This window comes from Heteronotia binoei, chromosome 9, assembly GCF_032191835.1.
Source record: "Heteronotia binoei isolate CCM8104 ecotype False Entrance Well chromosome 9, APGP_CSIRO_Hbin_v1, whole genome shotgun sequence".
Classification (NCBI taxonomy): Eukaryota; Metazoa; Chordata; class Lepidosauria; order Squamata; family Gekkonidae; genus Heteronotia; species Heteronotia binoei.
In genome coordinates this window covers 42,124,325-42,140,197 of record NC_083231.1, presented here as the reverse complement: position 1 = coordinate 42,140,197, position 15,873 = coordinate 42,124,325, and the positions used below count along the sequence as shown (strand labels likewise).

The 15,873-nt window shown below is 39.3% G+C and overlaps 1 protein-coding gene across 6 annotated transcripts in view; it reads left to right on the top strand.

Annotated features, from left to right (window-relative positions):
• WDR17 (WD repeat domain 17) overlaps positions 1-15,873 on the top strand; it is a 99,904-nt gene that overhangs the window by 62,402 nt on the left and 21,629 nt on the right. For all 6 annotated transcript variants that reach the window (XM_060246512.1, XM_060246511.1, XM_060246513.1 and 3 more), the window contains exons 7-12: positions 3,085-3,272; positions 3,919-4,087; positions 5,015-5,106; positions 8,456-8,538; positions 12,815-12,901; positions 14,665-14,829. In XM_060246512.1, the coding sequence (XP_060102495.1) occupies positions 3,085-3,272; positions 3,919-4,087; positions 5,015-5,106; positions 8,456-8,538; positions 12,815-12,901; positions 14,665-14,829 (784 nt within the window). The remainder of the gene's footprint in view (positions 1-3,084; positions 3,273-3,918; positions 4,088-5,014; positions 5,107-8,455; positions 8,539-12,814; positions 12,902-14,664; positions 14,830-15,873) is intronic.

Here is a 15,873-nt window from a genome sequence, read left to right as displayed (position 1 = left end):
TCCAACTTGGTCTCCTCTAGTACAGTACCATTACAGTGGAAGCCTCATCCTCTACTTTTTCCTTACTGAAAGAGTTTGGAAAGGCAATATCAGCCCCCCCCTTCTAAACTGAGAAGGAAGAGGTGCCACAATTTTACTTCACAGTCCAAGGCAATTGCTATTCATCTTGAGTTAGTATAGAAGTAGTTAATGATTCTCCAGTTCCTTTGGAGAAAATGGCAGCTTTGGAGGGTAGACTGTATAGCATTATACCCCACTGAAGCCCCCCCCCCAAACTCTTGCCTCCCCAGACTCCATCCCAAAATCTCCAGGAATTTCCCAACTTGGAATTTCCTGCCTTGTGCATGGGGTTTGGAGTAGATGGAACCTGGTTTTACAAGTATGTAGTCCTATCACTGTGAGATTAATCACATAGGAAAGTTACTCTTATTTAACATTAATCTATTTTAAGACCTTTGTTACTCATTTTTGATTAATGCAGTGCAAAAGTTAATAGCCTTCACATAATTTCTTTTCCATGTGTTCCTGGCGCAATGTTCATTGGACTGCAATACTATTTCAGTTTCTTGCATGCATCTTTGAAGCTGCTAATGATTCTTTCCTAATTACTCCCACTGGTCAGCTGTTGCATCATTTAACAACTTGTCTACTTTGTTAACATTATTATGGCAATCAGCCTTTGTTTCAAAGGTCTTTAATAGCTGAGCTGTGGGTTAAATACATACTTTGGCACTGTTATGTGCCAGGTGCTTTATTACTCCTTTGTTTTCTCATTTGCTTTTGCTTAGGTATGTCCATAGCATGTTAATAGTATGAACTGTGTGATTCAAATCCCAACTTAATGATAAAGTTAGCAGTTTGCTTAAGGGTACCTGCCTTATGCATTTGAGGAAATCTGTTAATAAATACCATATGATTTGTAGTCAAGTGACTCCATTAGTGGTATCACCCACATGTGGAAACCTGTGTGGCAATTCTTGATGAACAGCTTTGACAGGAAAGTATCTTTTTAGTGCTGCCATGTTAAGCACAAAGAATGGATGTCACATTAGCTTGTATAAATACTGGTGGTGAACATGTTTTCTTGTGATGGATTTTAATATGTATTTATTTTTAAAAACTGTATGGTAGTATTAGGAGATTGGGGCTCACCTTTCCACACTGGAGTGGGTTCCCTAAATTTGGATTAGGTAAGAGGCTTTTTACCAGCTGAGGCAGGAAGGATTAAAAGGTGGGAAACATCTGTAATGCTGTTTAAATGCTAGGAGTTGGATTCCCCTGCATGGAGTAGGTGGGGATCAGGATTTGCATTTGCTCTGCAGACATCCAGGAAGGGATGTCAGAGGTAAATTTTCTATATTCAGTTTAGTGTTATGTTTTTCCTGTTTTTTTCCTTACATCTGTACAACCAGTAGGTGTAATAGTTATTTCCTCTGTCTTATGTTCTAGCTTAACCTGTAGCAATAAAATTTGCTTGTTTAAGAGATCAGACTGTATTTCAGACTTCTCTTTACATGCCTTAGCTATTCACTCATGCTCTCTCTCACACACACATGCAGCGGAAGAGCTGCAGCAATTAGGGAAACTGCCCTTTGTATTGATTCAGAGGCATATACTATACTAGTGTTTGCCAAGTCACTGGTAATGTAGGAGGCTGAATTTTAACTTGGGGTGGTGGCACAAAGTAAAGAAATGTCATTTACATGCAGATGAGCACACTACATGCATATAAACATACATAAACGCAGGGTGGGATTATGAGAGATGGTTTCTGGCCAAATATATCATTAAGATGGCTTACTGCTAGGGTTGACAGGAGTTGGGCACCCCCCGGTTTCAGGGGCTTCTCCCCACTGCTGACCAGCAGAAGAAACCTCTCCAATTCAATAACTTCACCTGGAAGTGACATCATTGTGTTGGGGACATTGCACTGGGGATGCTCTGGTTTTTGGGTAAGTTCTGTGGTTTAAGCCCAAGTTAACAATAGAGTTTGCCCAAAAAACAGAGCATCCCCCATGAGACATCTTTGGTGCAGTGATGTCATTTCCAGGTGATGTCATCACATTGGAGGTGTCATGTGATGTTCCTGCCCACCCTTGGAATGCCTCCCAAATCCCCCTGGGAAGGGAACCTAGTAACCCTACTTACTGCACAATGAAATTCTAACACATTTCATCATAGTTGTCTATTAAATTTTGTTTGGTTCTTATTTTTTTTCAAATGTAGTTGATCTTAAGCATGTAAACAAGTTCTGTTACTATTAGCAGGACTTACAAAAAGAGTTCCTGACTACCCAGATCAGCATTTGCTTATTTCCTTACTATTTTTTAATATATTTTTCTCCTTTAAATATATAGAATTCCTAAATTAAAAACAAAGTTGAAAAGATTGAAGATAATACATTGTATACTGTATGTCTTGATTTTTCAAGTTTTAGAGTTGGATCTTTTCCCCATTGTTACAGTCTTAAAGAAAGATGAGCATTGTTTGTGATCCATTGGAACTGTCCTCTCAAGATACAGCTTCTCTGACCTGGATAGGCCAAGCAAGCCCGATCTCGTCAGATCTTGGAAGCTAAGTAGGGTGAACTTGGATGGGAGACATCCTTGAAATACCAAGTCAAGAGAACGGGCAGGCTTTCAACCAGCTCTCTGAATATCCTCCAGGCCCCAGTAAGAGTCAGTCCCAAGAGGTTGACATTTACAGGTGCAGACACATACATACAAAATATAAAAATAACAAAACAAAAAAGATAATGTACAACTTTGTTTTCTTTCACATTTGTAAGACCTTATGTGTATATTGTTTTGTCTGTCTGTTCTTTATAACTGTTATTGAAACATATTAATTTGCTTTATTAAAATTAAGGTGTAGAAGTCTTACTTCTAAGGAACAAATTGTTTACCAGTCTCCTTTGTTTGGAGCAAGACTGCTCACTTAGCAATAGGAGTTACTGCATCCAAGTTTTAGTTTTATATCTAGTTAAAATGTTTAAAGACTAATGTCGTGGACAGTATTATTATTTTTGGTAAATATAGCGGATCCAAAAATAAATGTGTTAATATGTTTTATCTTTTAATTCAGCATTTTATTCACAGTCTCCTAACAAAAATCATCATATGTCATCTACAAGTGAGGCTATCCCTCCTCCAACTCTAACCCAAAACCAAGCTTTTTCTCTCCCTCCTGGGCATACTGTGTGCTGTTTCATGGATGGTGGAGTGGGCCTTTATGACATGGGAGCCAAGAAGTGGGATTTCCTTAGAGATTTGGTATGTTTACTCTCATTTCTGATCTCTTGACTAAGACATGCATCAAGTGATGTCTCATGATTGGGATGTACTGACATGGAGAATGTAATGTGTGATTCAAACTCCTCACAGAACCAGCTTTAATATCCATAATCAAATGAACATAGATTTGCAGCTACTGCAGTCATGATATTATGTTTTATACCAATGGCGATATCCACAGATTGACTGTATCACACACAATGTTCCCTCTAAGCTGCAGTCTTGTGAGCAAAATTTTTACTTTGTGAGCAACTGGCATTAAAGTTGTGAGTTGCTGCATACATTATTGTGCTCTGGGGCCATTTTTCCTGAGCTAAGACAAAAATCTGTGAGCTGGAGGCTAAAAATCTGTGAGCTAGCTCATGCTAACTCAGCTTAAAGGGAACAACTGATCATACATCATAGTCCCTGCCCATATGTATCACTGGGAACACAGGGAGAGCACTACATGGATAAGATTTGGAAAGTCTGAAACCTAACAGAATTCATTAGTTGTATCCTTAATGCACATTTTCTATGTGATGTGGTGTTTTAAAAAACAAAAAGACTTAGAAAGCTGTGGCAGAGATGTCATCAGATATAATTTTCCCTAGCTGTTATAATGGGACTTCCCTCTTTGTTCTAGGGACATGTTGAAACTATCTTTGATTGTAAATTCAAACCTGATAACCCTGACCTACTGGCTACAGCATCATTTGATGGAACCATAAAAGTGTGGGATATAAACACTTTAACAGCAGTCTACACCTCTCCTGGTAATGAAGGAGTGATATATTCCCTTTCATGGGCTCCAGGTGAGAATTTTAAAATCCCATAATTCCATAATAATTTCTGTATACAAAAGATGACATTGGTAAGGGGTTATAGGTTTTCTGTTGTTCGGAATGGTAAGTCACCATTTGTTGGGTGTACGGTGATTTTGCACATGCGCAGGATTCAGCTTTTGATTTTTTTATTTTAAAAAAGCCTGTTCCTAGTAATTAAGTTTGCAATAGGAAAAGCTGAAGGGGCTGCTAGATTAGAGCTCCATTGTCCCAGAGAAACAGAATAAATAATGCAAAGCAGTGAATATTTGCAATAAATGTCAGAAGATAAATGAATATAAATTTCTGTACGTAATTTGTATGATTCATACCAGTTGCTCCACCTTTGGTTAGTGTCAGGCTTGGCTTACAGCAGTGCAGAGTTCTAATTTATGCATATTTAAACATAAAGTACTGTATATAACTTGAACGAAGATACTAAATAGCAGCATTTTGAAAGCTATTGACTTAAAGTTGAGCCACCCTGTAAAGACAAAGATAAGCCCTTGCTAAATAATAATCTACAACCAGCGTCATGTAATGAGAAAAGACAGGCATCCTGTTATCTCATTATAAACAAGGAACAGTGAATGTGTTCAGCACATTTTGTGAAAGGAAACAGAAAACTGTTGCATAATAGCATTAAAATGGGAACTGGGACTGAATAACCAGCAAGCATGAGAGCAAGGGGTTCCTCACTTTGCAAATCTGCTGTGAAAATAATTAGAGCATTGAGAGAGGAAAGTAGAACAAACTGTGTGTGTTGTGGGGTCAGGGGTAATGCCGTTGTCTGTTCGCTTTCTAGAAAGTCATTGAAATATGTTACCTGTTCTTAACCTTTGGTATAGCAAAGGGTGTGTATGTACATAACCAGACTCCTACCTCTCTCTCTTTTATTTAACAAATGCTTTCCTAAAGGGGACTTGAACTGCATAGCTGGTGGAACTTCCAGAAATGGGGGCTTCATCTGGGACATCTCACGGGGCAAAATGATAACCCGTTTCAGTGAAGTAAGATGAATTTATTTTGTTTCAGTTCTTATAAAGAAGATTCTAGCTCCAATTAAAGGTTGTTCAGGGAAATATCAGCCAGTGTGTTTACTGGTAACCTATTTCCACAAAGAGCAGTAAACAGAACAATAGTATGGACTGCAGTTATACAGTAAAATCGAGGGATAACCAAAATGGGACATATTTTGTGAAAATTTCACTTAGCTAGCGTACAGGTATTTTGATGTTCACAATGAGGGTAGCGCTGATCCAGGAAGCATTGCATGCTATATTCTAATTGGCTTTATGAGATTGTCCTGCAATCAAATCTGATTGGCTGTTGTAGTGGCATTTCACTATTATGCTCACTGGGTTATCCCAAATAGATTAGCATCCTTATTTTTAGCAAGAAGAAAATACTTTTTTTAAAAAAGTGCTGAAAAAGCTATTATTTGAGGAACACAAGGGCAACAAAAATGCCAACATAATCAAGGGTGCTTTTTGTGAGTATGTTTTTGTGAGTATGTTTGTTCCCTCTCCTGAAGGCACCCTTTCATGCTGAAAACATATCGACAGGAAAGTATTCAATACAATTCTACTTAAAAACTAGCTATGCTAGCAGACTGAATGAACTTTGGTACATTTTCTGTATGTATGGTTATTTTTTCTTCTGTTTTCGTTTTAGAAGATGTTATTTTACAATTATTATAGTATAATCATTATAGTAATCTAAGCCTGCTCCTAGATTACTTTAAGAAACTTTGGAGGTAGCCTTGCTTGAGTATCATACACTTAAGATTGATCATTGGTTATTTGTACCAGGGCCCTCTTAGTAGTTGTCAAGGAACACTTGCTGGTCCTGCAGGGTCGTTGTTCCTGACTCCCATTGAAAGAACCCCTTTCATGTTGTTTTACATGTGCATGTGCTTAAACTGAATTTTGGATTTTAAGTCAGCATTGTTCTACTGATTGAAGTGTATTCATTTAATGAGAGGGCAATCTAGATAGCTACTCTGGACTCCCCGAAATCAGGATTTCTGCTATATCATAAACTCAATAGAAAACCCAATCAGAAATATTTCAAGTATATTTGTCTTCTCAGAAACAATGAAGAACATTTTTTTCTATGCTAATTTTTGAAACTGATGGCATCATATACTGTTTTTTTTTTCTAAATTAAAAATGTAGAGTTGGATACTACTTCTTGTGCAAAGATGGGGAAATTTCCTTATTACTCTAATCCCCCATACTCCATTTCAGACCTTTCCTGAATTCTCTGAGCCTCGTGTGCAGCTCTCTTGGCTTTTAGATACTGGAAGCTTAATGAGGAGATGGCAGAGATCTGTTCCCACATACAATTCTCTGGATCCAAGTCACAGAATTTTCAATAACAAAAAATGTCATAAAATTGAATTCAAAGATTAAAATTAGCTAAGGGTAATTTACCTGAATGGTCAAGGCTAAACCGATCTCGTCAGATCTCGGCAACTAAGCAGAGTCAGCCCTAATTAGTATTTGGATGGGAGACCACCAAGGAAGTCCAGGGTTGCTATGCAGAGGCTGGCAGTGGCAGTCCACCTTGTGCTTTGAAAACTCTGAAGGGTCACAATAGATCAGCTGCAACTTGACAGCACTTACCACCACAAAGGGGAATGTTGTAACGTTTTGGAAATCCTATGTTTATAACAACTCTAGGGCTACTACATGTTATAGTACACTAATAGTACTTAATCATATGCAGTTTGCTAGTTCTAGAATGAAATTATAGATATGCATTAGTGCAGGGGTGTTGAACTCATTTGTTATGAGGGCTGGATCTGACATAAATGAGACCTTGTTGGGCCGGGCCATGTGTGTCATAAAATACATGTCAGGTAGCAGAGATGTAAACTTTATAAAGGACACAAACACAATTAAAGGGGTTTTTTTTAACTTAAAATAAAACATGCTTCAAACACTAGCAGTCTTGCAGGGTTTTGTTTATGTAAACAGTCTGTGATAACTGAAACCACTTGCTCTGAGTTTCTGCCTCGCAATCTGGAGACAGTGTCTGTTCTGTAGCAATAAGTATGCTGCTCAGTTGTTGTTCAGATGTACCTCTGTAAATTACAGACCTACTTACAGACATTCATTACAGAAATCTCATGGTCAGTGCTCTGTGCCCTAGGACCCAGGGGAAAACATGAAATGGCTGGGCATTGTGAGCTTTTGTACATGTTGCTTTGTATGCTGGTCAAGAATGAAGGTGAATGCCGGTGAAGGCACAATGACACAGACTGAGGGCTATGTGCTTCTTCTGCAAAACTATAGTCTTCCTCAGAAAAATAACTCCTATGAGGCAGTGCAAGAATAGAGAGACAGCAATGTATAGTGGTCAGAATCATCCTACTATATGGGAAGCCCAAGTTCAAAATCCCCAGTCTCAACCTCACTGGTATCTTGTTATTCCTCATCCAAACAGTTTACATTGTTGTACTGAGACAGACTGGATTATGAGGGTGTGAATACAGTGAAAAGGAGGAGAGAACCTAGTTGAACCCGGGAAAGCCCAGTTTAATGTGTGTGTGTGTGTGTGTGTGAGAGAGAGAGAGAGAGAGAGAGCTCTTACTTACCTTCAGTGAAATTATATTGGTCTTAAAGGTGCTTCAAAGCAGCCGAGGAAAGTGGCTGTCTCTCTCTTCCTCAGAGGAGGAGGAGGAAGGAGCCACAGCTCAAGCTTTGATTGAGAGAGCTCTAGCTGCATCAGGCTATATCAATCACACAGCAGAGCTACAGAGCCAAGCTGCTCCATTGGCTGAGACTCTTCTCTTCCTCCACCCCTGGGAAGAGGGAAAGAGCAAGGAGAGGCTGCTTTGCTTGACTGCCTCAATCCCATGGAGAAAAAACAAAATTGGCAACAACAGAAGCAGGAGAGAGGAAGAAGGAAGCAGACCATGGAGGGCACATAGAAGCCCTCTGGGGGATGGCTCAGACCCGCATGCCGGACATTTGACAACACTGCATTCATGTAACTTTCTAGCAGTACACCATTTTGAGGAATTGATACAGGTAGTAACTGTTCAGCTTTACTTGACTTTGCCTCAGTTTTGAGCTAAACCATCCTTTGCGTTACATAGAACAGCTAGCATTTTAATTAATTAGATTTCTTATTGACCAATTACAGCATATCTATACATGTGTATTGTTCCTCAAAGAGGCCAAGCCCTCTTTGCTGTAGTTGAGAGAAGGGGATATGTATATAAACCAAATCTGAAGGCTGGCAGAAAACACAGATGAATTGTACTAGAAAAAGTAAATGTCACAGAAGAGTGAATAAGACAAAAAAGGGGTGAATTATTTCTTATTGATAGGCATTTTGCCTTTTTTGAAGCATGGAAAGAGTGGCATCTTCTGCATTGCATGGAGTCATAAAGATTCCAAAAGGATAGCAACCTGCAGTGGTGATGGATTCTGGTGAGTTTCTATTTAAATATATGTACTATCTATCAGAAGTGATTTGATTGAAGGGAACTTATACTATAATTTTTATAGACGTATTTGTTTATTATTTGATTTGATCACGGGTATTTACCCAAGAGTTACATATTCTACCAAGTAACATGGAAGTGACTTAATTGTGTCCCAGGATTCCTTTAAAACACACAGAGCCCTCATTAGGTTTAGAAGACCTAATTCTGAATTGCCTTTCTACATTTAGACAGAGCAAGATGATTCATGTCTCAGAAGATGGAGATGTATTATGTGCTCCCCCTAGGAAGGTTGCATCTGACATGACACTTTTGCTACACAAATAGAGGTGCCATATAGGAAGAAGCATGCAATCCACATGAAGGTTATTATGTGTGCAGGGACTGGCTGCCTCTTCCCAGCATGTGTACTCTGCATGGAAAATAGATGTGCATGATCCGTATAGGTGTATGACTGAAACACAAGCATGCTTCCCAGGGAAACAGTTTTATCGCTGAACGGCAGCCTGTAAGGTTGAGTAGCAAGGACATCTTTTTGGAGGGAAAAGACTTTTAGGAATGAGAAATAGGAAAAGAAACCTTAAAATAAAATAATTTCTCCACATTTATATCAAAACTAAGTGCTGGTTCTTGTAAAAATGCCAGTTCTCTATAGCCAAGTGAGACATTATCACTTCTTTGTATTGTGTGGGTACACCTCAAGCACTTCTTTGATTCTGGACTTCATTGCCTACATAATGGTCTTATTATTCCTAGACTATTTTAGAAAGGCTAATAGAAATTTCAGAGGGTGGCTGGTCTCAGTAGTCTCCTTTCATGGTTTCCAGGGGAAATCTAGAGTATTATTTCTGAAAAATGTGAGTGTATCCTTGGTGGAGAATGAGTATGATATTGCTAGTGAAAGCAAAAGGGACTAACCAAAAGGTGCAATGAGAATATCCTTTTAATAAATCCCTTACAGTTACCTAGTGTGCTTTATGCCTGTATAGTTCTTCCTCTATGAAAGAGTGCATGGAAGACAATCCATTAAAAAAACCTTAACCAATATAAACCATACAGTAATGTTCCTTATTATAATATTTCTGTAGTAATATGGTGTTCTTTTAGTGGCATAACTTAGAGAAAAACTACATGTTCAGGTTCCCCAGATACATCTTGGCCACCTCGCAGCCACACAGCAGCTACAGAGAGTGGTTTTCTTTTCTTTTCTTTTTTTAAAGAGACCCCACTACAGGGTCAGGTAATGAAGGGTTAGAATCATAGAGGTGGAAGGACCTCCAGGGTCATCTAGTCCAACCCCATGAACAATGCAGAAAACTCACAAATACCTCTCCCAACACACCCCCAGTGACTCCTGCTCCACACCCAGATGATGGCAATCCCCCCCACCAAAAAAAAACAAACTCCTCCAAGTTCACTGGCCAAATTGGCCTGGAGGAGATTTCTTCCTGACCCCAGAGTGGCAATCAGTATTTCCCTGGGTGTGTAAAAAGGAGCCATGAGAACTAAGCACTGATGCAACCCTTCCTGCTCTTTCTGTCATGATCTGCCTAAGTTCACAGAATAAGCATTGCTGTCAAATGGCCAACTATCCTCTGTTTAAAAACCTCCAAAGAAGGAGAATCCACCACCTCCCAAGGAAGTCTGTTTCACTGAAGAACTGCTCTGTCAGGAGGTTTTTCCTAATGTTTAGTTGAAAGCTGTTTTAATTTAACTTCAACCCATTGGTTCTGGTCTGACCTTCTGGGGCAACAGAAAACAACTTCCCACCATCTTCTGTATGACAGCCCTTCAAGTACTTGAAAATGGTGATCATATCATCTCTTAGTCATTCCTGCTCCTCTCACAAGCTACTTTCCCACACAGAAACAGTTCGAGGGGATAGATCAAGATGAGTAGCTGTGTTAGTCTGTAGCAGTAGAAAGCAGCAAGAGTCCAGTAGTACCTTGGAAAGGAAAGGTCCCCTGTGTAAGCACCAGTCGTTTCTGATTCTGGGGTGATGCTGCTTTCACAACGTTTTCACGGCAGACCTTTTTACGGGGTGGTTTTGCCATTGCCTTCCCCAGTCATTACATTTTCCCTCCAGAAAGCTGGGTACCCTTTTTACCGACCTTGGAAGGATGGAAGGCCGAGTCAACCTCAAGCCAGCTACCTGAACCAGCTTCCGCTGGAATCGAACTCAGGTTGTGAGCAGAGGGCTCCAACTGCAGTATTACAGCTTTACCACTCTGCGCCAAGGGGCTCTTTGTTAAAGACCAACAAAATTTTTGGCAGGGTATGTCATAAATTTTGTTAGTTCTGAGGGGGAGTTATTTCCCCATTTTCACTCCCTGTGGAGTATTCTGTGCATGTGGAGCAGAAAACAAATAGAGAAATAACCCCCCTCCCCAATCCAGTGATGTTTCTGCATGGGAAAATTTGGTGGAGGGAAACAGGAGCTTTCTCTTCCACCCATGGAAGTATTTCCAGCCTGTTTTAGCTCTCCTTGTTTAAAAGAAGAAGAAACTGTTCTCTGCAGCTGTTGAGTGGCTGAATGGAGCTACTAACATGTAGTTTGATTCTTACTAGCAGTAGTATGCATACAATTTAACCTAGGTTCAGCCATTGACATCTTTAGTTTGGAAGAATCTCATGTCTACCTGATGCCTTGGGGAGCCACTACCAGTCAGAGTAGATAGTACTGGACCATACGGACCAAGATTCTAAGGAAGTACAAGGAAGCTTTGCACATTCATATGGGTATACACATTCAGGTGGATAGTCGTGTTGGTCTCAAGCAATAGAACAAAGCTTGAGTCCTTTAAAGTGGCACCTTTAAGACCAGCAAAGTTTAATTCTGGGTATAAACTTTGACATGCTTGGAATCTGATGCACATGGAAGCTTATATTCAGAATAAAACTTTGTTGGCCTTAAAGGTGCCACTGGACTCAAACTTTGTTCTCTACAGGTATGCAGTCATAAGTATTATAATATTTCTGAACAATATGTGTACAAAAATGATATGTAATATATATATATAAGAATTAGTATATCTAATTCTAAGCATGGCCAAATCTGTGGATCTTTAAATCTGGAGACTGGAGCCATGAACAGACAAAACAGATCTTTCAGGGGGCAGGAGGAATCCTAGGTTTCCAGAAAAATTTGAATTCTTAAAAAAAAAAAGTAAATAAATACAGAGGAAGGGTATAACCCCTCCCCCCAAATAATAGGAACAGCACCTGTAGCTTTTAAAAAAATGAACGCCTTTGCAGCCACTGATAGGCAACCACATTAGCATTGCCAGATTTCATTGATTCGTGTCAGTAAAAGGAAGTGGGGGAGAGCAAAGCATTTTCCTGGCTGTTTTGGTGTCCGAGGAGCCAACCTGTCAGCAACCACCGGGCAGCTTGCTGCCGCACAACTTGCATGACATAGAGAATGGCTGCTTGCCACTGTTCATTAGCAGCCACCCCATGGAAGCCAGTGTAGTGTAGTAATTACTGTTTCAGACTAGGATCAAATCCCCACTCTGCCATGGAAGCTTACTGGATGGCCTTAGGCCAGTTACATACTTTCATAAGGCTATTGTGAGGATAAAATGGAGGAGGGGTTGGTTGGTAGGTGTGAAAGATAGAACAAAGTTGAGAAAGGTAAATATATGGGGGTTTTCAGGAGGAGGGAAAGAAGACATAGTGGGAAAGTGGATAAAGGGGAAATGAGGTACTGGGACTGGCAGCTGGCGCTGTGCAAGTGAGCCGTAAGATTTCCCAGACAGAGGCTGCCGGGGGGCAGATAAAGTAGGTTGTTGGGACTGGGGGAGAAGATAAGGGGGCTTTCAGAGTAGGGGGAAATGAGAAGCTTCCCAAGACAGTCTTTGCCATTTCCTGCTTGTTTAGTACAATCCATTTCTAGGCTTGGATCCAAAGAGCCCCATGTGCAAGTATGGAAATATAGTAAACATGTTCAATGGTGCATGGCTCTTACCAGTTGATTAGACTTTTCCTTAGATTTTAATTCACTTGTAATTCCTCATTGAAGAGTCAGCCATGCAATCTAGAAATGCATTGTATATAAGTATAGGGAATTATTAAATATATATTTATTACATCTTTGGGCTGATTCCTTTTGCTTTCTATTGTTGATGGTGTGCCATCCCTCCCCCATTCTTCCCTATTTTCCAGAATGCTGCTGCTGTTAAATAAATGAAATTACTTAAATACTTGTAGTCTAAATGATTTGAGAACTTCTGGCTTATGTTTCCATATTGCAATTTATTCAGTATTGTTCGGACCATTGATGGCAAAGTTCTTCACAAGTACAAACATCCAGCTGCAGTTTTTGGCTGTGATTGGAGTCAAAACAATAAGTGAGTAATGGTTCTGTCTACTTGTCATACAATTTCGTTCAGAAAGTCTCAAATAATAAAAGGTAAGGCTAGCCTGATCTAAAATTGATATAAAATACAGTCATTTGATGTGATCTGCTTTAGTAAAACTGAGATAATTTTAAAAGGACAATTTGCTGTGTTTTAGGCCTGCCTTAAATGGCTTGACAATATTGAGAAATCCTAACATTTTAGGAAAGTTGGGTTGATAATTGGCACCTATCTAAATTTTGATCCATATCCATTATGATGTTAACTCAGTAGAATAATCCTTTGATCAGAATGATGGTAGAGTGGTGTGTGTGTGGTAGGGGTGTTTTGAAAAGTTGACTGAACCCAGGGATCCTATTGACATCGCAGTCAGTTGGTGAAAATGATACCTAAACCATTTAGTGATCTGCAGACCAATTGTCTGTCAGTGCATTCAGCTAAAACGTAACATGAAACTGTACTGGAAGCTTTGGGGGTATCAGACAGGCCAAGTATCTTTATTTTAATTGCCCCCTGTTATTTTAATTTTCCCATTTACATTATTACTAGATAAAACTATTTTAAAATCAAAGCTTAATTTGAATGTCATTCCATACGTGTGGAATTTGAATTGGGAACTGTTTCCGTGCTAATTTGAATAGTGTATATTTCCCCCCTAGTTCTGGTATGTGTTGAATAGGGTCCTTATTAAAACCTTGCACAAGCTTGAATAGTTAATTCTCATGCATTATGAATTATAATTTTTAACACTTCACTTTTTATGAATAGATTTATTTACCAAAAAAATGCAAACCTATTTATTGCTTTAAAGTACATAGGATCTCCATTGTGCTGGAGATATTTGCAAGCAAAGTATTTTCTCAGAGAGTCATTGGAAATGAAAGCTTGCTGTTTGAAAACTAGGAAAACTTGCTGTTTAAAAAACATAAAAGACTTGAAAAGTTATTCCTATCCTGGGCATTATTTCAGAAATAATACATAGGGTAGGCACATCATAAAATAACTGCTGGAGGTAAAAAAAATACAGAAATGACGAATAAACAAATTCAGTTTACAGTATTGTGTTGCTAAGGTAATAATGATAGTTGGTGTAGCAATGCAGTCCATTAATAAACAGTGCAGCTCTTCCTCTTTGCCACCACTCAGAGTGGGAAGTCAGACTGTGGCTCCCTGGAAGAGCATCTGCAATGCATGCAGAGGGTCCCATGTTTCCCTGGTATCTCTGGTTAACAGGGTCAGATATTAGGGGATGTGAAAGGCCTCCACCTGAGACCCTGGGGAGCTGCTGCTGACCCTTATACACCCAACGATATGACTCAGTATGAGGCAGCTTCTTGTGTTTATATGTATTCAGAAAAGGAAATGGTCTCTTGTGTTTGTATAAATTATTTGATTGACATGGATGATGAGGACAAAGCAACTCTATACAGTAATTTAGCACCCTGTGTTTATTTCCATGTTAATTTGAATAGTGTATATTTTCCCTAGTTATGATATGTGTTGACTTCTAGAAATAATAATTACTAGCAGCACTTTAGCTGCATCTTTGAGATAATTGTAGCTATTAGATGTTTGAAATATGAAAGCAACATGAGGGCAGCTTTAAAAATCTGTTTACATTGATAATTTTATCATTTTAAAAAAGTGAATTCTATCATTTTAAAAAAGTGAATTCTATCATTTTAAAAAAGTGAATTTTATCATTTTAAAAAAGTGAATTTCTAGCTGATGTGTAGGTTGTTCTCCTTTTGCAGAGATATGATAGCCACTGGATGTGAAGATAAAAATGTCCGGGTCTATTACCTAGCAACTAGCTCTGATCAGCCACTGAAAGTGTTCAGTGGGCATACTGCAAAAGTGTTTCATGTAAGATGGTCTCCTTTGAGAGAAGGAATCCTCTGCAGTGGTTCAGATGATGGGTAAGCATGGCTGGGATAAAAGTGATATTACCTACTCAAAAAATATTGGTTTTGATCCATAACTAATAGCTTCAATAAGAGATTTGTCCTTGATTTCAGTAGAATGTGAATTGTTCTCACTATTGATACTGTTAGGTAGTACATATAACTCCAATATCTACTGCAGGACACTTTCTGTAAAAAGCAGGTCCAGACTGGCAGTGAGCAGCTGTGAGTGATGATGTACCAATATGTGCTTGTATTCTGAGAGAGCCCCATGTAACTGATGTCTCATGCCTCAGTCAGGCTTGGAGAGTAGACTGGTGGTTGATGTCTGTTGTTTACAATAATACTGAGGCAGGGTCACATGCCCATATATGGATTCATCATTCTCTGAATCCAGCCCAGTACAACATAAATATAGCATGTATGTTGCATGTGCTATTGTGAGATGTGAACTGTGGCCAACTTGGCAGGGGTTTTGTTACTTCTCTTTTATCTTCATTGTTCATTAACCCCCTGGTAAATTAAGAGGTAGCTGAGGGAGTGGTCAACCCAAAGCCAGGTGCTAAAAGTTGCACTATACATCTTCGCTTCCTTTTAAGAGTGCACAAGTTGGGAATAGACTTCCTGCTTGCATAGAAGTGAGGGTTGGGGGAAAGCTGACCTCTGTATGGGCCATAGAAATAGCTTGTCAATTTGCCTAGAGCTATGAACATGTCATCCTGAGATTCAGATCACAAGAGACTTTAAATAGTGGTATCCTGGTCAAAAAAGAGGGGGCAAAAAGTCCCCATACAAAAGGGTCAAGGTGAAAAGTGGGAAGCTAGAATGTGAAGGGTTGTATTTGTATTTAAACATAGTAATATATTCCATATGGTTCAATGCAATGAGGATTTCAACAGATTTTCTGAAATAAGTTGAAAATCCCTGGGAGCAAAGGAGTTTCTTGGGGGTGTTAGAGCTCCTGCAGCTATTACAACAAAGAGCCGGCCATTGTAGCTGTTACTACAAAGAGTTACCAGGGCAGACGGCCACAGTTATGTGAAGTAAGGTCCCATTACT